The sequence below is a fragment of the Beta vulgaris genome, chromosome 9, assembly GCF_026745355.1.
Source record: "Beta vulgaris subsp. vulgaris cultivar EL10 chromosome 9, EL10.2, whole genome shotgun sequence".
Classification (NCBI taxonomy): Eukaryota; Viridiplantae; Streptophyta; class Magnoliopsida; order Caryophyllales; family Amaranthaceae; genus Beta; species Beta vulgaris.
In genome coordinates this window covers 10,205,773-10,233,025 of record NC_079210.1, presented here as the reverse complement: position 1 = coordinate 10,233,025, position 27,253 = coordinate 10,205,773, and the positions used below count along the sequence as shown (strand labels likewise).

General features: G+C 35.4%; 1 protein-coding gene across 6 annotated transcripts in view; it reads right to left on the bottom strand.

Annotated features, from left to right (window-relative positions):
• LOC104902872 (helicase protein MOM1) overlaps nucleotides 1–15,615 on the bottom strand; it is a 39,862-nt gene extending 24,247 nt beyond the window's left edge. Inside the window, exons 1-13 of one of the 6 annotated variants that reach the window (XM_010690795.3) lie at nucleotides 15,321–15,615; nucleotides 14,602–15,128; nucleotides 13,947–14,490; nucleotides 10,548–10,623; nucleotides 9,461–9,594; nucleotides 5,119–5,312; nucleotides 4,775–4,905; nucleotides 4,364–4,633; nucleotides 3,883–4,020; nucleotides 1,797–2,051; nucleotides 778–918; nucleotides 418–705; nucleotides 42–215 (exon numbers count right to left, since the gene is read on the bottom strand). In XM_010690795.3, the coding sequence (XP_010689097.2) occupies nucleotides 42–215; nucleotides 418–705; nucleotides 778–918; nucleotides 1,797–2,051; nucleotides 3,883–4,020; nucleotides 4,364–4,633; nucleotides 4,775–4,905; nucleotides 5,119–5,312; nucleotides 9,461–9,594; nucleotides 10,548–10,623; nucleotides 13,947–14,490; nucleotides 14,602–15,118 (2,862 nt within the window). In that variant the 5' untranslated portion in view covers nucleotides 15,119–15,128; nucleotides 15,321–15,615. Of the gene's footprint in view, nucleotides 1–41; nucleotides 216–417; nucleotides 706–777; nucleotides 919–1,796; nucleotides 2,052–3,882; nucleotides 4,021–4,363; nucleotides 4,634–4,774; nucleotides 4,906–5,118; nucleotides 5,313–9,456; nucleotides 9,595–10,547; nucleotides 10,624–13,946; nucleotides 14,491–14,601; nucleotides 15,129–15,320 lie in introns of those variants that run through there. The other 5 variants (XM_010690796.3, XM_048637432.1, XM_048637433.1 and 2 more) reach the window with 5 other exon arrangements.
• Nucleotides 15,616–27,253: the final 11,638 nt, after the last annotated feature.

The window sequence follows — 27,253 nt, the reverse complement described above, 5'->3', positions numbered from 1 at the left end:
ACAATACCCTGTTTCCTAACATAAACAATTACATTATGTACCTGAAAAAGGATAAGAACTTTCCGTCCTTGATTCTTGAACTCGGACAAGATATTATCAAGAAGGTGTAACTTGCCACTAGCTCTGATGCCTAAATTCATCACAGCTTCCTGGGTAAGACCTTCAGCTAGTGAAGATTGCAATAGCGGATCCACGACGTAAGGATGGTCACAACACTACAAATTGTAAACTTAAATCAACATATTAATATGTTATAGAATTGATACAGACACTTCTTTTTAATTCCTAAACAACTGGAGATAATAATGCACAGACGCAAACCAACATATTTAGAGCATCATGCGTCCAAAGGAAAGCAATCATATAAACATCTAAGTGATCTAACTGAATTTTACATGTCCTATTATGAATTCTAACCTTCCGTAATGAAATAAGAATATCACGGAGGGAGCCGACAGGATCACTTTTCACAAATGAGCGAAGCCCGGATGAATTTGACAATATTGAATAACAATATTGTTCAAGCTGGAGATTAGAAATCTCAACAGGAACCCAGTACTCCAAAAATCTTGCACAAATGATGAAAGAGGACAATCTATCCTTCAATGCATTAATGTCTTCATTGGAATTAGCAACTGGTCCAGGCTTTTGACTACCACCAGGCTCCAGCAAAGACAGAATGTTGAAATACTCAGCCGTGCTATCCTGCAATTTCAACAAAACGATAAGTAAATGCTTGGTATCAGAATCAACAGGCCAGGACATTAGTAAATGTACCTTCAATTGGGTATTCATAAGAAGCAACCTCCAACCAGTAGCCAAATTCATGATACAACCAGATTGGGCTAATATACAGGACTGCTGGCAGTCATCAACCAAAACAGCTTCCCATTCAATGCCTTTCAGGTCTTCAACATCCTGTATGGAATATCAGCATGCTTAACAAGCCACATTAAGCTACATGATAGAACATCACAACAATTCAAAGCTACAGAGTACAGATCTCAATTCATGTACGAGTGAATTTAAGAAAGCAAATACATGAAATAATAAGAAATAATGCAATAATGCTACTTTTGACGTATGGAAACAAAATAGGAGTTCTCAAGGTTCAGTTCACAAAGATTACAACCATACTGTTGCCATGTATACTCCTTGCCTGATAACAATATGGAAAAAACCTTTTCTACAGGACATACCCATATAATATATATGAGAATCATGTAGGAACACATTCCAAAAAAATCAAAATACTGATGTATTGTGTCAGAAAAAATTGTTTTCCATGTCATATCACAACGAGCAGATAGTGCATAAGGCTTTATACAGAAAACAGTACATACAAAAGTTTCAGATGCAAGTCTTATGCGATACGTCAAACCCAAGGAGAGAGAACTCATCCATGTTTACACTTTAGAAGGAAAAGGGCACATAAGTATGACAATCATTACTGATTTGCAAAGCACACCAACACTTCTGAGCTATGCAACAACACTTGCCAAAGATCAGGATATTAGAAATTATAAACAAATTAAAGACAAAACACGAGATGGTATCTGTCCACCTCCATGCAAAACTAATGCAAGCCAAGACGCCAATTTTATCATACAAGGATAGCACATATTTTCAACCAAAAGAAAAAAGAAAAACAAATAAAGCAGATCAATGATATATAAAGATGGAGCCTAAAATTCCCCTTGAGGCTAAAGATGCCTTCTTGAGCCTTATAACTTATAAATCTCCGAGTGGAGTACAAATTATAAACTACATTAATGGAATTATCCTAATTCACATACCTCAGCAATGGCTTCAACAGTAGATATAAGTACTTGTAGCATCACTTGGCCATCATCTTTGTAGAACTCCAGACTTCTTATTATATTACGTGCATCTGCATTTCCACCATAAACCACAACATTGACAGATGCCGCCAATCGCACAAACTCAGCCTCCCAGGAAGACAGAGATGCCTCTGTGGTGATGATGAGAAAAGGCCGGAAAACATCCATCACTAGAGATAAAACAAGATAGACCACTTTCACAAATCTATCCTGCAAAAACCCATTCAAGCAAATATTACAAGTAAGAAACAGACAGTTGGTAGCAACTAAGAAGTTATCTTCCAAAAATCACAAATTCATACAGTCAAGAAAAACTTAAGCATGAGAAAAATTCATAGTTCAGAATCAGAAAACAAATTATTTAAGCCTCCAAGCTAGCTATTATCTATGAGAAAAAATCATCGGCCCATAGTAGTTCAGATAACAATTTCCTACAACCAAATCTCCAAGATGGGAACAACCAAACAAGAAAAAGGAATAGCAAAAGGACACACAATTTTATCAATACTACAGCAAGTCTCAATGTGCAAAAACTCAATCCATAATGCTTCACATAACAAATTGCTACAACCACCAAACCACAAAGACAGAATCAAAAAGAGGAAGGCAACAACAAAATCTGGGATATTGCACCATCTTTATCATTTAATGGTGATTATCTGAAATCAAGTGAATGAAATTGTTCCTAGGCTAGTGAAATAGTAATCAAGGAGCAGAATCCACTGTCTTTCCCAAGTCTGATCAAAATACCAAATCTGAACCCGTGTCGTGTCACGTTGACACAGGTAAGACAAGGGTGTTAGCTGTTCAGTGCCTACATCTCCAAAAACTACTCTCAGATACACCTATAAATCTTAAATAATACAATCCTACTTAGATCAACAAAACCTAGATTACAAACCGAGAGAAACAAAAGAGATCCATGTGATGAAAGAGATAGAGAGAACCCATTAACACATAAGGTAATGATGCAATTATAATGGAACTTTCCAAAATGAGAAATGAAGCAACTAAAGATAAGGAAGTATATATGTACAGATTTGGGGTCAAATGAGAAGATTCTTAAAGTAAATGTACAACTTATTTATCATGTGCCTTTTTTAATAAAAATATGTAATTCAGCTGAAGAATTATGCACATCTGTCTTCCTCATCCTTCTTATTTTAAAACATATATACAAGATTTTGAAATGCGCTTTTACTAATTAAACATGAATACTATCCCAAAAAAAGTACGTATAAAGGGGCATTAGTAAATTCCAATGGATAGCTAGATGAAATACAGTTGGTAAGTCAAACAGAGAAAAGACAAATAAAAAAAAGGGTACTAGGAAAGCTGAAAAGGCATGTAAGAAGGGGGACAGCCTTTAGTTCTCCGAAGGCAATTAACCGGAAAAGTAAATGCCATCCTCTTCTGCCTCCCCCCTCCTATCTCTGCAATTTGCAAGATCATACGTGTCAATTAACACACTGGTAGACTAGTGTTACCCAGACCAAAACCCACATGATTGTGATCTACAATACACTCTAGCAAAGCATTGATTGCAGAATGAGGATTTTTGTTAACGCTACATGTGAAATTACCCTTAATTGGAGAGGTTTTACAGGACTGAAGAAGAGGAATTTTGGAACGAAGGGACTAGCGATCTGGAATGAATCCATCACTGATCTGAGATGCGTCGATTCCACGATCCGAGACTGAAAAAGAGGAATTTGGGAACGAAGGGACTATCTCATCCGCAAATCGAAGCTCTGACCCGCATACAAGATGACATTGTTAAAACCCTTGTATTTACCGGGGAAAATTGGACACATTTCAAAATTCATAGAGGCAGGCCATAACACTAAATGCCCCCTTGAACTGGAAGCTTCTCCAATACTCAAACATATTGAGAAACAATCACCACTTAATAATACTATCAAAATTAAAAATAGAAAACAAGGACAAATGCATCAAAGTAAGAATCATAACAACCACCAAGAAAAACAATGGACATAAAAACTCAATATATAACAATCACATTTTAGAAACTCAATCATACCTGCTCATCTAGCAAAACGGCATTATGCCCCTTGTGGTAATAATCACGGAGCTTATTCACAGAGTTCACATAGCAACTGTCAGCTCCTCCAACCAAAAGTTTTCCAAGTTTAAGTGATCCCTTTCTTTTTTCTTGAACCTGCATATAATTGATTACGAAACCATATATGAGAATTAACAAAAAGAAGAATTTGGACCATTGCCAAAACAGTACTCAATGAATTTCTAAAAATACACCAACAACCTCACATAGTTTAAACCTGAAACATAGATGTGAAATGTGAAAACATGTAATAAGTGAAGTGCATAAAAGGATAGATATTCCTCTCACAATGGCCCTTCCCTTCATCAATTTGATTGAGAGAGCATAAAAACTTTACCAATTTGATTGAGAGAAGAAGCTCCATAATTTTTCATAGTCATCAAAATTTACCAATTTGATTGAGAGAACATAGACATTTTTAAGGCGTACACAAACAAACCTCATTGCTTGTCTTCCTGGCCTTGTTATGACGTGCTTCATATTCATCAATCAACCGTTGAGCATCAGGTTTATTAAAACATGGAGAATCCTCTGATTCCCATGTAGCTTGATCGTAATCAAGACCACACCATTTCACAAGCCATTCATGCTTGCAGTTTGACTCAGGGCTAACCTCCGGATCAGACTCATTATGGTGAGAATCAACAATTACTGCTCTTCTGTGCAGTAGACGATGAGGGGCAGCCCAAGAGGGATTCCACTGTATTCCCTGGAGAAAGTGAAGTTTATTCAAAGAGATAAGATCCAGATAAAAGATAAATAAGGAGAATAAGTGGTGCATAAGAGCATCTAAATTTGATTCACATGTCACAAACAATAGCTGCAGAAAGCCAAGAGATGCCATAGATACCTCTTTGGGTGTTCCAAGCTTCAAGCAAAGTTCTGGGTCTTCATGAAGCAGTTGTATCTCTGGTACCCAGCGATTATGAACATGAGCAAGACCTTTATATTTGACAAAGAACTGTTTTTGCCTCTGTCTACCTAAAACAAGCAGACTATCATGTGAAGCATCTGTAATCTTAATTCTGAAGTTAAACTCAAGAAATAAACAATGGGTATGATTCTTCCTTTTTACTTTCAGAGAAAACATAAGACTAAACGATCAAGGAAACACAAGACCATCGAACTTGGAATGAATTCGTGCACAATATGGTCCCCCTTATGCTATGCACCTAAAATGAAATATATTAGTACCTTCAGAATCTGACGATTCCACTTCTCTAACACCCAAAATTGATTCTATGCCTTGCGAAACTGAATGGACACCAAAGGACAACCTTTTCTTAGTGCAGTCGTAACAGAAGCAATTTAGAAGATATATATTCTCCTCAGGAGGCAATGCACATGAAGGATGATAACTGGTTTTGCACCCTTTTCCACCACAGTGCCTAGAAAAAGCAAAATAAAACAAAATACAGGCACACATGAGAAACAATACTGTCTAGAAATTAGGAACATAAAAGATCTCGTGTTTATATGGATAATAGGGCTCAGCTGAAGAATACAAATAAACAATAAATAGCACCTATGCCTGAAAGAACTTATAATGAATCAATAAAAACTTAAGCCCCAAAGTTCAGACATATGCATAACCAGGATCACACCATTAATCCTCAGCTAAAGTTGCCAAAAATGAAATATTAAAGCACCAAAAAAATTGACCAAAGATATAAAGAAATACGAAGTAGGACATATCAAGAATTAAGTTATACAGGACTAAAAACCGCAAACAGAAATCCACAGCTACCCAGATGAATCACTAACATTTAAAGTTATGAAAGTAAGAAAACTGCATCAAATGAGGAGGCAGATTCACCTAGGATTCTAATGTTCACAGATAATGTCAGAAATTCCAAGAAAATTAAGTTTCCCTCTCATATTATGTCTCCCACTCTCTCTCTCTCTCTCATCAAAGATTCTCCCTGTCCACTTATTTCATCTACGGCTTCCCTAAGTAGTAATGGCAACCTCAGCTATCAAACTGATTGAAATTGAGGGTGAATTCCTCGAGGTATCCTTCTGAAGATAGCAATCATCATAATAATAAAATGTTGCTTCTGGTTGTAAACGATAATGGTCTTAGTGGTAATGGGCTGACAGCACAATGCACAGGGCCTGTTATAAGATCTACTTTTGATAAGATGAAGAGAAAATAGTACATGTCTTGGAAGTAAACTTAACAAGAGACTGAAAAGAAATTCACGGTTAGACAAGTTTGAGAGCCCTGAGTAGCACAAGATCTAGGGTTTTATTATGTGATCCACAGGATAAAAGAAACTCAAGAGAATTTGATGGACAAGACTCGAGAGAGAGAGAAACAGAGGGGTCTTTGACAGCTTCACTTATTGAGCTATTGAGCTTTGTCTAAAATGAAATTTACCAAATTATTGAGTAAGGTGACCGAAATAAAGAAAAAAGAAAACAGGAAGCTCACCTCCTCGCCTTCCATGGCAAAGCAAACTAATACAAGATTTCATGGACAACCACATAAAGGAACAGGAAGCAAAACATGGAGCAACTGAATGTTCAATGGCTCCAAAATCAATGATTACAGTTGAGTTGTGGCCTGTGGGTAGCTGGCAATTTGTATATATACAATTCAGGGGTGACGAAGAATAGAGAGTAAAGGAAAACCAAGGGGAACATGGAAAGAATGTCTATTTTATAGTACACTCAGAGAGAAAGAAACAAAGTGTTTGAAAAGGACCAAGACAAACTAAGGCGATTGGATCCTATAACTAGTTGCAATCCGCAGGTGAGATGCACTAACCTCATTAAAGCGAAGTGCAATTACAAAATTTGGTTTTGGTGATTTAAGGGTTATAAAGCTTCATTCGCCGTAAAAAGCCTAAGAAATTTAATCAGAATAGTATTTCAGTTGGTTTACGACAAATTAATGTCAAATAGTGAAAAAAGGGGAGCCCATGGAAGTGTTGAAACCTACCCAAAAGATAAAGTTCTGATTAATTAGTGAAGAGATTGTCAAGATTTCCATAAAGAAGATGATGCAGACAGTCCAAACTCAAAAAATAAAAGAAAGAGTGAACACTTGTTCATGACCCTAGTTTGACCCAATGGGTTAAGGGAAATGCATCCTTCGTATTATTATTTTTGTATACACATTGTACATCACCCGATAGCAATTCATATTAAATATAGTTATTCATAGCAAAGTCTAAGCATACAAATGATGTTTGAGAGCAATTAGATCATGCATAAACCAAATGTACTAACAGTTGATGATTTTTGCCAAATATTTCCTACATTCCCACTTCATTCCTTTGAATGTAATGACTTTCAGGTCGGTCGAGCCAAAACAGCACTGCATTGCTCTTACCCCCAAGAAATTTCAGGTTCTCCGGATTTGAATAAAATCAAGTCATAATATTCTGTTCAACAACCAGATTTCTCAGGTCAGTTGTAGGTCACGTTTCGTATCAAGACAATATTTGCCAGGTATAGCGGGCATCCATTGAAAATGCAAAATCCCTGTGTGTGAAGAGCTGGAGTCGTAAACACCAGTCCTCAACCATGCCATTTTGCTCACCTCACTATGCCCAGAAAGCCTCAATGACTAATAGCTTTACTTACTGAGTTATGTCTTTTGTAGAACTAGGAATGCTTGCTACTAATTTCGATCAAGGCTGCAGAGCGTCGCCATAGTCCCACGGCCTCAATGTGCCTCTTCCAAATCGCCACACAAAGTCCTTTATAATCTCTTGGAGGCTGTTTGATTGGGAGTAACTGAGAAAGGGAAAGGTAACCATGAACCTCGCTTCCTTTGACTGTTCGCTCGACTTCCATCCCCTTCCTCTGTTCTCTGCATAGAAAACCCCAAAATCCCCTCGTCATGACTCTCCACACCCTTAGGACATGAATTTCCATACTTTCGGGTTTGGACAACTCAGCTCCATCACCATCTTATTTTTCTGATAAAGTCCATTAGCATCTTCTTTCGTCACTGCAAACATCAACATACTGCACAGCCTGAACCATGACCCCGACATCACCACTATCACCCATCACAGGCTACACCAAGCCACCACCGGCACAAACAGATATCACTCGTCATCCTCACCTACCCGATGACACCATCTTTTGAGAATTAACCATCGTGAATACCCGATGCCACCGTCCTTTGCAAACCACCATGAATCTGACACCACCACTAGTACTAACCACCAAGGCCCCTTCACCGATGCACACCAACCACCTAATCTGATATTTGAAGGTGGGTAATGGTACAATTTAGCCTATCATGAACCTCCGGCCATATTCAACCAATATAGAGTAGCACAAACTTTGGAAACTTGCAGTAGATAATCAAAATTAGAGAGGAAGGAGCAACCACAACGGGAATGAGAAGCAAAAAGGAGAACAGCAGCAGGAAGGCAGCATGGTCAGCCCTTGGCAGCATATTGGCACGGTCTGAGGGGGCTTAGTGCTGATTGGTTGCAGTGACTACTGACTAGGTTGGGCTATGTTCAGCTTGCCGATGGTGAGCAAGGTTCCATTTCCTTTCTCTTTCTTGTTTCACCAAACACTTGTAAATGGAACAAAAACCCTTCCCCTCTCAAACCTAACAAGATTATCACCAAGGTTTTGATTCAATCCCTCCACCCTTTCTCTCTCTTGGATCCTCTCCTTTCCCCATCCCAAAAGAAAACAGCCCATTAACAACAATGCTAGTTGCTAATCTGTAAAAGACATACATTAATAGTCTCATATAGGGAGGAAATTCAGGCCCTGTTTTCTTACAAATTGACTTAACTTAACTTAGCCAAACTAGAACCTATTCTTTCGTTAACGGAACATTTTTTGCTGAACTTAACTAATCTTAACTGAACTCGACTTATGTTTAGCTTAACTTAAGTTTGCTGAAGTTAGCTAATCTCAGCTGAACTCAGCTTATGTTTAGCTTAACTCAAACTTAAGTTTGCCGAACCTAAACTTATTTTATGTTGAACTTAACTTATTTTGCTGAACTTAACTTGTTTAGATGAGCTTGGCTTTATTGTTGTACTTCACTTATTTTTGCAAAAACTTTTTCAGAATAGTTAAGAAGAACATAAATAGTTCAATTTTGAAATAGAAAACAAAAAGGAGGATGTCAAATGTTGCAATCTCAACAATTGGTATTAGAATCTGTCTTATATATTGATAATATGATGAGGATTAAAACAAATAGTATAATGGCAAATAAGCTAAATGTTTGATGCATGAGTTGGTATAAAGAATACTTCTTCACAATATCTATCCACAATATGAGCCACCCACTACATGACTAGAAATCAGGTGCTTGACACCAAAATGTACTTTAAATAAGCAAAGATGTTATCTATATAAAGCATCCAAATGAACGGTGAGAAAAAATAATCGGTTTTTGGGCAAAGGTCTTTTTCCTATAAACTAATCAAAAAGGATACATGAAGGTAGGTCAAAGTCAACATTATCCCACAACAAACTCCACCAGAAGAATTGTATAATAGAAATGATAAGAGCAGAAAGAATTAAGATACAAAAGAGAGTTACCCACAAGAGCTTTCCAGCAAGTTTGCAAATGACACATACAATCCCCTGAACATCAACCGAAGAATCACTTTGGCCTACATTTTGGCCATGCTCGTCAGCAAACTCTGCAGTTAAGCAGGTCCCACATTGCCCTCTATCCTAATTCATTGTATCAGAAAGTTAGGAATCAAAACAAATCTCAATCAAAGGAACAAAATATTTCCTCTGTTCTTTGCTCCATGCAATGGGGGATGGGGCACACACACACACACACACATACACAGAGAGAGGGGGGGGAGATAAGAAAATTCCCATGTGAACCCACAAGCGAAAAAGATAATGTTGCAAGTATTTTGAAACTTCTGAAAAGGAAAATTTTACAAGTATTAAAGAAAGAAGTATATATTGAGCAGCAGCTACTGTAAGAAGCTATCAGTAAGATAGAGTAGAAATGAATGCGATCATAATAATGCATATTGTTTACCGAAAGAAACGATCAGCAAAACAATAACAGTAATGCGAGGTGACCAAAAGAGCCCATGCAAAGCCTGTCTACCTACCTTTCAAATTTTGTTATAGCCCATGTCACAATGGAGAATATGATATCCACAAAGAATCTCAAAAGGCTAATTAATTTCTGAAGAAGGTCAAAGAAGACCTTTGAGGTAAATACTGGGGGGAAAGGGATCTATTGATCAGAAAGCCTATCCTATAGCAAAGGACACGTGAATTTAATTATGTTTTACTCATAAGCGTAAAACAGAAAGGCCGAAGGGGAACAGTTTCCATTCACAATTTAGTACTAGCTAATTCCTACATAAGTCTAAACTTCCATATTCAATGAGGATAAAGGAACCAAATTCACATTACGAAGAAATGACGGTTTACACCCCACAGCCCCAAGTTTAGAGTGATAATAAAAACAAATCTTGAAATATATCAAGCGCATAAAACCCTATAATGGCCATTCAAAAATAATCTTTAGCAGTTAAGCTAGGATGCAACTATGCACTAATTGGAACTCCTATCAGCTAGATTTAGGCAATTAACTGCATTTCTAGCACAAGAACCCACAGGAAAAATAAAATAAGGAAACTAACACAAAAATCAACCTTAGCATCATCCATGCCGGTCTCAGTGTTCGAAAGACAACAGCAGAGCTCCTGCTCTGGAGAGTCACGGTCCAGCCTGAAACAAGATGGATACTGTTTAAGTTGCAATTATAGAAAAGAGCAGTCTAGCCCGTGATATCATGTTTCTTTATCAAGATATATGATCAGCCAATATCTCCGAGAATATCAAACTTTCAGCAAATGTTACCACCATAACTATTTTAAGTTTAACTCCAGACAAGTTGACAAGTCTGACAGAGGAAACACGTGCAAGGAAGAAGTCTAAAACAGACTCGTTTATAATAGATATAAAGCAGATGATATTTACTTTTAACAGATCCATGTACATTTAGCACTACAGCTTGAAGGTGGCGAAATGTACTAGCTTGCCAAATGTCTCATTGTTTTCCTATGAGCTATGACTACTATTTTTTTTTTGAATTCGAAGGGTTGTAAATCTCACCACATTTGTCAGAGTGGCTTTTCCTGGTAAGTATGCATTTGAGTCAAGATAAAGCCATATTTTAGTGAATTGTGATCTGTAGATGGATTTTATCTTTCACATAATACTTCATGTGAAATTTTGTAATGCATAATAAGCACAAATACCACCTCTCAGTCCAAAAGATATTTTGAGATTTTTGCCAGTTACACAATGTTCTGAAATTTGATAATCACTTCAGTATGTGTGTTAGGAAACTTCCTTGGGAAGCTCTTGTTATAGTGCTATGCAAGACAGCAGGAGGCAACTACAGAAACAGTTGACAACCCAGTATAGCATGAAATCAGTAGAAAAAGAATTGAGATACATCCTTCAAATGAGCAATCATCAATTATTTGACACCATGCTAAGGCCCATCCTCGTTAATTTGCAAGAAATTTATACTAAAACATCCAGATCATAAGTCTTATCGTAATCTAATAGAAACATTACTTGGCTCACTTCTTCCATGCAAAAGAGCCTTCATCAAATAGCCATATTCTTACACTTCATATAATGATAACCTTGTATTTTTGCGTACAGGCTACTCAGCCTCAAAGCTTGATGGCCATCTTGTGGATTATGGGGTCGAACAGGAATGGAAGAGTATTTTCAAATAGGATCACTTCAGATTTATGCCTCAAAGGCTTCATTGGATTGCCTTCATCTGACAGTGAAATCGGTACGCACTTTTTTCTTTACTACAAAAATAATCTACTGAAATATATAGATATCATCAAGGATATGTATGAGGGGGCAACAACGAGTGTGCGGACTACGGTGGGGAGGACAGAAGAGTTTCCTATTACGATCGGAGTGCATCAAGGTTCTGCACTTAGTCCCTTTCTCTTTGCTCTAGTCATGGACGAACTAACGAGGTCAGTTCAAGATGATATACCATGGTGTATGATGTTTGCGGATGATATTGTGTTGATTGATGAGACAAAGGAAGGTGTTGAGAGTAAGTTGGAATTGTGGAGACATGCATTAGAAGCCCGTGGTTTTAGATTGAGCATAAGTAAGACGGAGTATATGGAGTGCAAGTTCAGTGGGGTTACAAGCAGCGAGGCGGGGGCGGTCACTTTGGATAGCAAAGTGGTTCAAGGATCGCACATCTTCTGTTACCTAGGATCCATTCTCAAAAGGATGGAGAACTGGATGGAGACGTGGCGCATAGAATTAACGCGGGTTGGTTAAAGTGGAAAAGCCCACCGGATTCCTTTGTGATTCCGGCATTCCCCAAAGATTGAAGGGAAAGTTCTACCGCACTGCAATTAGGCCTGCTTTGTTATATGGCACCGAATGTTGGGCGGTGAAACAATGCCACGTTCATAAGATGAACGTGGCGGAGATGCGTATGTTGCGGTGGATGTGTGGCCACACAAGGAAGGACCGATTAAGAAATGAAGTGATCCGGGAAAAAGTTGGAGTTGCATCCATTGAAGAAAAGATGAGGGAGAATCGGTTAAGATGGTTTGGTCATGTGAAAAGGAGATCAGGAGATGCACCGGTGAGAAGAATTGAAGAGTGGAGGAGTAATCAAATTGTAAAGGGTAGGGGAAGACCTAAGATGACTTGGTGAGGGTAATTGAAAGTGATATGAGGTTACTTGGGATTGAGGAGAGCATGACGTTGGATAGAATGGGTGGAGGGGCAGTATATATGTGGAGGAAGGGTATACTGCATTTATTTGTTTTTCTCAATTGTGTTGGTATTAAAACCTTTTGCTGAAAACCTCTTCTAAACACTTTTTGGTGTAAACCTTGTTTTCAAAAAAAAAAAAAAAAAAAAACTTTTATCACTCTTGACGATGCCATCTCCTCTGGTCACGATTCCAGTTGACGATTCATGTTAGCCGACCCCAAATCACCTTGGAAATAAGGCTTAGTTGTTGTTGTTGTTGTTGTCATCAATAAAATTTCCATTTATGTCTTACAAGCTCTTAATCCATACAGTAGTACGCTGCTCGATAGCTCTCAATTTCAGTTTGCCTCTTCAAGGCATAGAGCAATAAAACAAACTTGAGCTAGAAACATTTACTTGACTTGATCACACAATGTATTTCCTTCTAGAACAACCTTCAGAGTCATACTTTAAACACTGGCCTGAATTAGAAGCTTTTTCTATGAAGATACTCAATCTCCTGAAGGTGCACTCTCTAAAAGATTATCTCATACGGCAATCGTAATCCAACTACATTTGGTGCATGCGACATGCATAGCCTCCAGAACAAGCTTCTCGAAATAATAAAATGAATACTCCAAGTCTCCAATTATATAATACCCCCCTAAGGAATATATTTATCTTCAAAAGAAGACACTAGAACAGTGAAAGTATAGCAAAATCTCAAGTTTAATGTTGAAAAAGAAAATATGAAAATTTTCAATATTCACAATTTCATTATTGAAAATGTAGAAAGAGGGGAGAAAGTGAAAAAAGAGGAAGAACAAAGGATAAAAGGAGGAGTTGAAACCACCGAGCATCACAAAAGAGTGAAAATTTAAATTAGAAAAAGAAATAAAGAAAAATTAAAAAGCAGAAGACAATAGACTCCTAAAGACAAAAAGAAGGAATTCTGCAGGATAGCTTATCCACTAGAATAGATAACTATACGAACAAGGGAATTGGTTGAAACAATCACCTCTACCTTTTACGATTTGCAAAGAAGAGAGGTGGTCAAGAGGATTTGAACTCTAAAGTGATTGCATCAAACATAATTCCACCGAATAGGCAAATACTTGTCATCTAAACATAAATGAGTTGAAGCAAGGAGCAGAGCAATAACGCAATCACTAAAAAACAATTGACTTTATTATCCTGGGGCATTCACAGTTTCTATGATAAGAGCGGTAAATTGGGAGCATGACATGGTGGCTGCAGAACATATGTTTAATTCAAGGTTTCAAAGAGATCATTACCTTCGTTTTCTGAAACACTGGGCACATTCCTCAGCCAAAATACTCATTCTGCATGAAGCCGACACTGAGAGAGCATCTGTAGGACGGGTATTCGTACCTTCAATTCCAACACCAGAATCCCCAAGAGTTGTCACTTTCTGACTGCATCCCATATCAACCCCATTATCAGATAGCTTGTTTAAAACTGGCAGCACTTCCTGGTCGGAAAGCTTCTCGATCACAGAGCCATCTGTTGGATCTTGTTCAGTTTCATCAGAGTTTTTAGCAGCCTCATTCTTAGGAGAAGACGGGGAAGGGAGATTGCGAACCCTAGACACCTCCGGGCCTTCTGCATCTTCAAATTGACAAATTCCATCTACGCAAATATTATTATTGACATCAGAGTCGGAACCCCCAGGCTGAGAATCATCTGCATTGTTTGCACAATCTCCATTAGATCCCTCTGCTTTGCTATGTTCTTCTTGTCCTTCCTCAACCTTCTCCGGACCACTATCTCCACTGTCATCACAATCTTCTAGCCTGCTCTTTTTATCAGATCCCGATTCTAGAAGAATTTACAAACCGACGATGCAACAGCAGTGAGTAACACAGACTATAATACTAAAACTATCTTTGTAAATTATAATTAGCTAAATAGGTAAAGCAAGAATATTACCTAGCTCAGTTGATGTTTTACTCTTCTTTAAAGGCTTAAACATGTCTCTGTAACATCGAGCATCTAACCTCTTCTTCCTCTTATTACCAACTTCAAGATTCTGCTTACTCTGCTCTTTAACCTCCTCAGCAATCTCCTTCAAAGTCTTATCTTGCTTCTCTTTCAAAGATTCCGGTGTGATCAGCCCCTTATTTGACACCTTCGAACCTTTCGAAGAAGGTGAACCCTTCTCCATTATCCCCTTGGAGCTAGGAGATTGAGATTGTGATTGGGAGCTATTCTCCTTCACTGTCCTTCGCAACGGGCTCGGCTTCCCATTTTTCTTTCTCAAAGAAGACGGTGTCGATGGCGGCGACCGCTTTTCTAACCTCTGAGACTTCCTCAGACTTACCGGGCTCGAATTATTGAGGCTCCTAGTTGTCCGCCTCAAACCAGAAGCATCACCAGACGTGGAATTTAACGCAGAAGAAGATGAATCGTCCTTAGTTTTTCGCGAAGGACGTTTATCATTCACCATTCTCTCACCTCTAAAATCACCAAATTATCTAGGGTTAGGGTTCATAACCAAATGATACCAGAGTTTCTGAATTAGAAGCAAAACAATAATGCAATTTCCAATTCATAAATCAAACAGGTGCAATTGCACAAATTAGGGTTTATAAAAATTAGGGATTTATAAATTGCTAGAAAGTAGAAAATTGCTAGAAATTAGAGAATACCTGTGACGTAGGTTGAGTTGTATAACGGCAATTGTTAGCAGTTTCAGGGTAAAGTATACTACCAACGTCTTAAAACTTTAAATCAATCTAACATACATCTCAGAATCTTTTGTATTTGCCAACTTCAACTGACTAACAGAGCTTTTCTCTAACGGAGAAACCGAATAAATTCAGCCTTGATTCTGGAGCCTCAAGCTCAAGCAATACCCTTGCAAAAGTTGCAACCTTGTTTGTTTCACTTTCAATGTCTTTTAGAATCAAATCTGCATCTGATATACTCCCACCGTTTTTTTGGGAGTTTTCATTCATAAGTAAGTAAAAAAGAAAAGCTAAATACAGTGTTTAAAATTTTGTTTTAGTAATTTTACCTTTTTGTAATTAAAAAAATTAGGGATATTCCATTTGGTATCATTGTACTTTTGGCTTTTCCATTTGGTACCACTATTTTTCAGATATTCTACATGGTACCAGTATAATTTGAATTTATTCTCTATTGTAGCATTCAACTAAGTAAAGTGTTAATTTAAGTTAGAATAGGCTAGAGTATTACTTCGATTTACATGTTTTAATTTGCGTTAAGGTTTTAGTAATTGTTTTAGTCGTTAAGGTCAAAGTTGAGGTCATATTTGACAATAAAAAGACATAGAATATTATGATCATTTTTATGAAAATTTTGACTGAAAAATAGAGCTTTAAGGGTTTAAACGACACCCTAAAATCTTAATTTATTAAATTTTTGCAACTGCAAATAGAAACATGCAAACTCAAACAAAATCGTATTCTTATTCAACCATTAACTAACAATTTACTTAAAAAAATGGTATGATAAAGATTAATATTAAATTAGAGTGGTATCATGTGGAAGTTTAAAATAACAGTGATACCAAATGGAGTGGTCAAAAATTCAATGGTACCAAATGGAATATCCCAAAAAATTATATAAGAAAAAAAGCTTGAGCAAACTAATTACCACAACTATTTGTTCAATTTATTTTACATCTTGGTTTTGTAAATTTTAGTGACAACGACATGCAAGAAATCATATATTGTTCTTTGTTATTATATATTATAACTTTGTTATTACATGCGACTTGCGAGGAATTACATATTGTTTTTGTAACTCCTTTCATACTAAAACTTTTAATCATGATGTTCCAAATGACATCATTGAACTCTATTTTGTGCGTCCATTTTTTCATGGGTTGGTTTTCAAGTTGTGATTATCTATAGCATTGACTTATCCTTTTTTTTTTTCTTATCTTTTCTAGCTGAGATGAATATAGTTCGACTCAACCATTCAATCGCTGCACCCAAAAAGTAATTTGAGAATATAATTTCACTCATCATTAACACTTTTCACTCTACCACTTAGTACTCTCTAGTCGCTGCACCCATTTTTTTTTACTATAATTGGGTTTCAACTATGGAGGTCACTTTAATTAAATAATAATAACAGTAGTTCTGTGAATACTCGATTGTTTAAATTTCAAATTTATTGTCATATTATTCAAAGTAGTAGGTCATATTTTTTATTTTTCTGGTTGTAATTATATGTACTACAATGGGGAGTGGGGTCATTTTTCATAGATGACCCCCCTACTGATGGGTGTTGACGATACATATAAGCATTTTATCAATTGAATATGGAAAAAGGTTTAGTATGATCATGTTGCATATTTGATATTGATCGACAGTGATTTACATGTTCAATCAAATTAGCAGCGGAGACGATAGTCCAGACACTAGTCATTATTTTAAAACCGATCAAAGTTTAAGAATCGTCAAGAGTTGGAGGAACGGGTAAGAGATATCGGGAAGGAGTATAAGATTTGGTTTTATTTGCAGATTCTTTTTGCAGCCGTGTGTATTTGAGATGTGAAAGGGGTGTTCCTTATAGAAAATTTATTTCTTTGAAACAGAATCGTAATAGGAGGAAAGGAACGGGAACAAAATAAAAGCATTATCCTTTTCAAGTTGTGGGTGCTGAAGTAGAGGAAGGTGTTTGGAAGGTTTTTGTGAATGAATGGAGGAGCAAACACAACCAAGTAGGTAAGTATAATAAGTGGCATACTTCGGTTGCAAAATTAACGAAAGAAGAAGTTGCAAAAATTGGCATATATCGTCAATCTAATATGAAAACCAAGCAAATACTTAATCTGTTGAAGAAAGAGAACCCACAAAATAACAGCTCAATTAAACACATTAACAATGGTTTGCAGAAGTTGGAGAGGAATATAATGGGTTCTTTTTCACCGATGCAACTCTTTTTCAAGGTGCTAAAAGATGATAATAATTTCAGTGGCACAAAAGGGAGAAAAGCATCAATGTGTTAAGTGATGTACTTTTCGCACACCCGAAAACTAATTATCTATTGCATTTATTTCCTTATGTATTAATATTAGATGCAACCTACAAGACAAATCGGTTTGAGATGCCGCGTTTGGTAGTGATAGGTGTATCACCAACTGGCCAGAATTTTCATGTCGGTTTTGCTTTCATTAAGGATGAGACAACATGGAGTTTCTTGTGGGTGGTACAACAATTAAAGATTTTATTTGGCCGGTGCCAAGAGTCAAGAGTGATTGTTACGGATAGGGAGTTAGCACTCATGAACTATTAAGATTGTATTTCCGCATTCTGGACGCATTTATGTAGATAACATATTGCAATGGATGTTGAACAATACCTTACTAATTTGCTGAAATCTAAAACATATTGTCCCGCCTTCAGTGCAAGGTGGCACAAAACTGTTCGAGCAAGGACACGAGATGAGTATTACTATAGATTGGAGCAATTACGCAAGAAGTGGTTTCGTTTACCTGTAGTGTTATCTTATGTGAATATGACATGGTTAGAGGCCTACCGAAAGAAGTTTGTCACCCAATGGACAAAACATGATTTACACTTTGGTGCGGAGACAACAAATAGGTATGTATAAGTATTTACAAAAAGAAATATGCCCTTCAATAGTTGAACTTGATGTTTTTTGCACTTGCGAAAAGGTTATTTCATTTTATACAATATAATGTACTTATTTGCATGTTCCATAACAGGGTTGAGGGTGCACATTCTTAATTGAAGCGTTGGTTGGGGACAGCAACAGGGAGTTTTAATTTGTTGTTACCTCAAATTCATGATCTTGTAGAACTATATTTCAATGAGATTCAACGAGAGTTTGAGATTATTGTGTTATGTTTTTGTGATTAGTAATTTAAAGTGTATATAATGTGCGTATTTATTTTATCATATAGTTAGTAATTCTATAAATTTAAGTAGCGTGTGATTTTAGTTTTTAAGTGTTGTATATAATGTGGGTCGACCAACATAAAATTCTTTTGCAAACCCATATCCTTCTTATGCTGTCCAAAATTTAGAGAAATATTAAGCATAGTATTAGCATCTTCTATCTCCCTCTTTGTAACCACCAAAAGGTGAAGACCATCCCCATTAACCCATCTTAATGCAATTAAACCTTTGCTTTATGATATGAACCATCACATTATTTTTGCTGCACACTCCCTTCACGCCAGCCTTACAAAAAAAACAAAGAGTCCTTCTCCCTTCTCGCATTTTCGGCACCACTCATCTTGTTTGCCCCATATCTCCTTCGTCTCTTATCGGAATTGGACGTGTGAGTAGTCGAAATTAATCTACTCGGAGAGATCTTGCTCGTACTGTCATTCGTTTTCGAATATACTAGAAGAATTGGTCGCAGTTTTCTGTTTCAATCAGACGGGTCACCCAGTTTTGTGTTCCTGTCGCACCTTCACGAATTTGATCATCGCTGAAGATCTAACCGTTGGATCGCCCTAAAATTTGGACAGCATATTTAGGACATCTGGGTCTTCATTATTACCGGAAATATTTTAAATCAGAGCTACACATTGACGGGAATCGAGATCGGATCAGAGCAGTACGTGATGAAAATGCAAGCAATTGGAGGTCTTCAAAGGTAACTAACAGCGAACCTAGTGCGATTAGAATTCGTTTAGGAATTATTTAGTTCTTAATATCTAAGTTGTGTTGATTTTTATGTTAAGATTTATGGGTTGCTAAAGTTTCATATTATTGATGTTATACTTGTTATACTTAAATATTTATGAGTGATAGTTATGTGGAAGGAAACTAATTCTACTATTTTGTTATCCTTGCTAGAGTTTAATGGTTAGAATTTTTGCTTTATTATATCTTTATGGTTTACATATTGGTTAGTAGACATTGTAAATCATGTTGTTATGCGCCTATTATGTTGGTTTGCTTAAGTATGATCAAACGATTATAATATGAGAGTATGAATATCTGTTGCCTGCCGGTGTAAGTCGCTTAGGATGATTCATGTCCATGGCTTGTTATCTGTTGTTATTATCTGCCACAAACTTAAGAGTGATGCTTCTTCCGTATTAGCATGGTAGAGTGGCAAGCTTACGGTTTTTATTTACATCTTAGTAGTTATGTATGGTGTTGTAAGATGTTGGGTTGTTTGAACGATTAGATATGATTCAAGTATACTGGCGTATCAGATGTATAAGATTTCGGTGTTATAGTTATGTATACTTATGTGTCAATGTATGCAGGTATGATGATTTACTATTATTATGATTTGCATGCTTACATGAGCTTATTATTATTATTTTTTTTATTATTGACATATATTTATATTATGAGTGTTTTAATTATTTTATAATGGTTTGGTTGTTTGTATGATATTGGGTTTATAATAATATTGTAGTTTTATAAATCAATATCTAAGTTGTCGGCGTTACAGTACTCGAGGGAGAATAATACTGTCTTTAATACCGTTTCGCCAAGAGTTATGTACCGGGGGTATTATAGCTAACGTTGTAATTAACCTTGTACCCAAATTCAGACAACGAGAGTGTAGTATTGGAGTATCTGATTATATTGTGTATTTGGTGTATATTTATGTTGTAAGAAATATTTATACTTTTTAGTTGGGTGAAATGATTTTTATTAGTATTATATTACTATTACTTTGAGAAGAATAAATATTGTTGAATTGAGACTCTTGGATTGCGATCCTAGTTTCTGCTGATTTTAGGTGTAAGGCCTGAAGGGCATCCTTATTATTTTATATTTGATGAATGAATTATTGTATTTAATTGTGAAAATATTTTATTGAGATTAAGATATCCGGTGGGATAGATGTAGTCCCCGGTGAAGAACATGCCAACCACCTAGGTTGCGATTTAGGGGTATTACCTGGTTAATTGTTGTCGTCCGAGAGGTTGGGAAGTACTGAGCTGGGTACTATCCTGCATCGGGAGTTTGGCCATTCTTAGACACAGATAGTAGGGAACGTAAGCCTATAGGCTGTCTGGAGATTTCGATCTGACAAACCTTAGGAAGTGGGTTGCGATCCACTGGCGTTCTGCTCTTTCTCAAAAGCTATTTATATTATTTTGGAGGCTTATGTTTTTGATCTTGTATGTCTATATTAAGTTTACTATTCATGATTTACTTTATTTAACCATGTTAAACTGTTAGTTGTTATTTTGCTGTTATTTGGTTCAGTTTGATCTTTTATGTTGAATGAGACTTATTTGTTAACGCTTGATAACTTCTACATGGATCCTAATTGAGCTGGGAGAGCTGTTAGTTACTCCCCACTGATTGTGGATATTTGTTGTATATCTTTGCAGGTTATGTTGATGACAATCTTATTTGGTTTTGGGCTCGGGTTGAGATGTGAGCATTAAAATGTTAGATGATTTAGGCTTAGACTCTTTTATTAATTTAAAAGTTAGTTTTCTCTTTTGGTTATCAATTTAATTTATTTATACTATTTATTTATGTTGGTTTTATCACTTAGATATTTAAACGCATTTCTTGTAGTAGTGACATTCCCATAAGACGATGTTTCCGCCATCGTCCTATAATACTATTATTATAATTTCTTTCTTTTTCGCTTTGAAATTCTGGGGTGTTACAATTTCATTTTCTTTCGTAGTTACTCCACTTATGCGTTTAAAGTTTGTGTTGCCCCTCTATTTAGTTTATTTAAATTGAATATATAATAATGTTTCATGTTATAGCATATATCGTGCTTATAATTGCAAGTCATGATTTAGATCTAACCTTCAATCTAGGTGGCGACATCAACCAAATAATTGATCAAGATGGTAACATATGGAACGCAATATATATAATTAAACACACATGTTTAATAATATATTTTCAAACACTAACATTTAAAACTTCTAAATTTCATAACAACAAACTAAGACAATAAAAATATAATCATCAATTACCATGTCTACTATCACCATGACCATATGCATGACTAACTCCTCTCCGACGACGATCGTCTTCGAGTTCAGGCATTAATTCTTCCAATGCAATAGTGAACTCGTCGAGCATCAATAATATATCTCCTTATAAATCATGATAGAGTGGATAGGCACGTGAACCCAAGTATTGTAAGCGTTGTCATCATTTCAAAACGAGCACGTAATTGTCACAAATTGCCTCTATTTGATTCATGTCATCATAAATAAATATTCACAAATTTAACATAATTTCTTGTACTGCTCTATCAGGCATCTCATGGAATGGAATAGGTTGAGGCATCGGAGATGGCTCTGTGATGTTTTGTACTTTAGGATGTGTACGATCCTTAAACCAACTTATATAATCGTCAGTAACCTCTATGGTAAAACGAGCATGAAAAGACCCAAGAGTACCAGGTTGAATCAAATGTTGTTGTCATGTTCTCCAATTTGAAATCATCAGATCATGTACACAATTATAGTTATGTATATTAGATCCCCCATAAACTTTATTAGGAACAAAAGGACATAGAGGTATCACTTGAACATATCCGAATTGTCTTAAAACTCGAATAGGCATGTATGACTCAATAATGGACCGACAGTGAATGATTCCACATTCACGAAATTGGATCATTTTTACTCGTATCTCTTGTAAAGGGGGTCCAAATAACCTACTTACATAAAATAAAATATTTTGATATGCAAGTAATTTCTAAAAAAATATTAATAAAATGATAGATTAAGTATTTGATTAACTTTTTCCACCGTCATGCAATCTAACGCGACTTTGTAAATTAGTAAATCATCATTAGTATTTTTCATCTTTCCAAGTATCCATCTTGTAGCATATGGGGTTGCTTTACCAAATTCCCATTCTCCCTTAGCCTAAATATTGGAAAATATTCATATATTCACGCCTATTGACTCAAATAACAAATACACATCATTAAAACTAAAACTTTAGGGTAATATATAATTCAAATGTATTAAAATTCAATCAATAACCATATATTTCTGACCTGAAGTAATGTTAAACAAACACATGTTTGCTTAGTTTGAAATCGTGATGCCTTTCCGAATTGATGATACATATAAGCTAAAGTTGCAGCACCCCAGGCATAACCACTTACCCCTTCTAAATTCATTAGAAAAGGTAAAAAAAATGTCCATTCATTGCATTATGAGTCTTGTCTATAAACAATGTAGCACCAACCAACCATAACAAAAATCCTATTGCAGTATGTTTTGGATTTACATTTTCATTAGACACTTGAGATTTTACTACATTGATTTTATGGTGCCTTTCTTCCAATTTTTGTTTATTTCATCCATAGAAATATGTATGAGGGATGCCATGTGGGTTTTCATCAATGATACCGCAGGTCCAATAGTCTCAGTAATTAGAGGGTTACCCACCACATGTATATTGAGTATATAAGATACATCATGAAGAGCGATGGTCATTTCTCCAAATGGAAATGAATTTATTTTAGGAAGCTATCACTCAACGAAAGCTGAAATCAATGGCAGGTTTACGTGCTCAAACATACAAGTTGATAAATGTTTTAATTGTGTTTTTCCAAGCAGAAGTTTAACATCATCTTGTTCTATAAGTCCACGAAGCCAACTCGTCACTTTGATTGTGGCATGTCAACAAACCTCGATCCTATTGAACCAAAAAGCCATTATTAATATACAAGAAATAGTGAATACATGGATAAATTAGAAAAAAAAATCTATTAAGAGATTTCATCTAACCCGACCATCCATTTGTAATGTGCAACATGAGCGCAAAAACCGATAAGTAAATCAGGATTTGAAAGTCCTCCATCTATCCCTCTAATCAACTGCCAATCATCAATTTTCAACACGTTTTGTTCTTCCTCATCCTCCTCCCTTACGTCATCACCCTCTACATCATTAGTATCATCATCATTATCATTAGCTCGATCCTCATCATCATCCTCACGTTCTCTCTGAAATAGAGTATCACAGAACAACATATCTTCTTCTTCAGAAATATTATCATCTGAATCATTGTCAACATAGTTGGGGATAGCAAAATCCTCCATATGAGTTTTTCCTTGATCATTTCTACTAGTAGGGGTTACAACTTCTTCTCTAGCTTTCACAGCCCTAACTCTTGCAGACATTGTAACACCTTTTCGATTTCTATCATTTATTTTTCAAAGTCGACCACCATAACTTTTCTCCGATGGTGTATTAGTGTCAAGTAATTTCCTCTTGCCTTTTCCTTTATCTCCATCTTTTTAGCTAATACAACCTCTTCCTCTAGTACTTGACATCTGAATTACCATCATAATTATAGAAAAAAAGAAGTAAATGTTTCTCTAGTCCTATTTCACATAATAATAATATGATCACAACCATGTACTACATTGTTCCTTCCATACAAATTATATCATCCCTTGATGACAGCCAATAATTTCATTCCTAAAGGAAAGAATAATCTTCTTAATAAAACAAAAATCTTAGTTCTCATAACAAATGAGATGCAAGCAATAACTTTATGCCTTAATTAATATAATTAAAGACTTGAACTAAATTCTAACTCATGTCAGCATTTGGATGCAGAGGATGCTAAGAAGAGATTTTCAAAAGAATACACTACATGGAGAGAAGATATAACTAGTTTGTGTTAGGGGGAGAAATATAACTCACTCATATTAAGTTCAACCACACAAAGAGATTGTGCTAATTTATAGGCTAAAACCAATCTAGCCATTTAATTCAACCACACAAAGATATTGTGGAACATATTAATCTCTAGATGCCAATTGAATGTGAAAATCCTTGTAAAACTCGACTTCAAAGTAAGTTAGGCTAAATCAAATTGGAAAAATCTCTCATCTATACCAAATCAAGCGTGTGAACCCAGTTAGCCTGATCAAACCCAATACAACATCAAAATAAAAATAAAAACTTTCTAGGTTTTTTTTTCGTGATTTTTCATTTGGATATTATTCCTTAATTTTCAAGAACTCCTCACTTATTAAGTTGGGTAGACTATAAAATCTCACACAATTCAATAAATTCCATGAAAAATATAATGTAAGATTAAAAAAGAACAGAATTTTCAATGCAATATGTGAGTGATGCAACTACACTGTACTTGAATATGAAATCAACAATTACGACTACAAAATTCAATATGAAATCATCTTTCTTGACTATTAATAATAGCAACAAATATGAACAATTTGCATTATTATATTCATACTAAAAATAATCCTAAGTTTTTGATTTTTGATTAACTCGTCATAAAAAAGAACATTTTAATAGTTGCCAAAATAATATGAGAAAAATATAAGGATATGATTAATTAAAGTTTGTAGTTCTAGATTATCTGCCTCAAAATTCTCACACAACATCAAATCAATTCAATATGATCACTGTAAATTCAAAACCTCACAATAAATCTCAATCAAAGAACAACCAATTCAAAATCAAATCAAGTGTTCACAAACTCACCACACATATCAATCAAAGAACAACAAATTCAAAAATCAAATCAAATCTCAATAATATGATTCATACAATAAGGTAATTTCACTTTTACAAAAAAAGAATTGAAGGTTAGTTCAAGAAACTGACCTTAGGTGGTCTATGGTCTCGTCGAGGAGCAGTTGCCAACGAGATTGTGGCTTCACCAGCGTCGGCACATCGCATGAGAAGTAGGAGGAGGAGGGCGCATCGATACGTTATTACACGGGCGATAATGCTTTGATGATTCTCTAGTTTTATATTTGAAAAGTATTTTCGGAAAAGAGAGAATTATCGGGGTGTTACATAAGTTCTTTTGCATCCACAATCTACTATTCGTAGAGTTTATGCATAAAAAAGTCTCATACATACTAGGAGTTTAAAGTCAGTAGAATTCAATATCATTTAGAATTGCATTCATATAAGAATTTGCAATGCACAATTTATATCCATACAAAATTTTATCAATTCTCAAGCACTTTCTTAATAAAAGTGTAGTTTATATCCAAATCAATTTCGCTCCGAGTCAAAGCATAGAGTCATTAACCTAGCCAATTGGTTTCCTCTTTCCAATTGAGTTTATGCCTGTAATAGCATCACTTTCTTAATCGGGTCTATTTTGATAAATAAGAATTATTAACGCACTAATCAATACGTAATTTGATGTGACTTTTGTGGAGTAAAATTTGCCCAAAAAAATTCATGTGAATTTTTGTCTGTAATGTGATATTATGTGATATATAATGTGAATTATGAGTTAAGGTAAGTTATATACGTGATTATGTTGAGAATAATATCCATCGTTGTGGAGTTTTGAGATATTGAGCTAATATCAGTTTTACGTTGAGATATTATGTAATTATGAATTAAGGGATAATTAGGCCTAAATATATTCATTAAGGTAGGATAAATATTTTGGAGTTTTAATTTATCACATGATGAAAGAGTAACTTAACACTATTACAAAATTAGTCTCTTCGATTCAACATTCAGATAGCACTAGATTAGAAATGCAGCTCTAGAAACACCAAATCATCATGACAAATTCAAGATAGAATTTCATCTGTGCAGAATCTGATAGAGAAAGAAACCTAAGCATACAATACAATTGATCTAAGCCTCTCCATAAAGAATTCACGTTGAAGTCCTACTACAAAAATAAATCATTCTAGCAACTGGTAAAATTTGTTGTTATATACATGAAATTTGTTGCTAACTAGAGTTAGCAACAAATTGGTAATAAATATTATTGGTAGCTAATATGCTTGTCGCCAAAAGATTTTGGCTACAAATTTCAAAACACTATGGTTGCCATCTTGCATCAAGTCAAATATGGTTTCCATGTTTGTTGCTATGTTTGGTGAATTTGTTGCCAACTATAACAACAATTTTTTTTGTTTTGGTTGCTTAAAATAACAACCAATGTTCAACATTGGTTGCTAACAATCAACGTATTTGGTATTTTGTTTTTGATTATAGCAACAAATTATTTATTTTGGTGTACCACTTTGGCAACGACTAATATTTTTGTCGCGCATTAAATGCATTACCATTAAAATATGGCAACAATTAACGTTCTTTGTTGCCAAATCTAGCAACACAATCTGCCTTTTCTTTGTTGCATTTTACCCGCCTATATTCTTCATTTTTTCGATTTCCAAAAAATTAAACAACAATTATAATAATAAATATATAAACAAAACTTTTATTATAGACCAATTCATATAATCTGTCACATCAAAATTAGATAAAATTAAAGTTGGAACGTTCCAAATATGTACCCAATATGAACCTTACAATCTAAACACACCTTTGATCTTGTGTAACAGTATTCCATGTCCAAAAATACTATTTCCTAACTAATTGTTCCATGTTTGAACCCAAAAACTAAAAATCGTAACACCCAATTGCTATTATTTATAGTTTGTAAATCAGGATGATCCAAGATTTAGTGAAGAAATGTGTTTTGAGTTAGGAAATGAACTTGCTCTTGAATAGTCTTCATAGCATTTGTTGTTTCATTAATGTAACACCCCGATAATTCTGTCTTTTCAAAAATACATTTTCAATATAAAACATAGAGATTATCAAAGCATTATCGCCCGTGTGATAACGTATCGGCTTATTCAAAATTTTGCA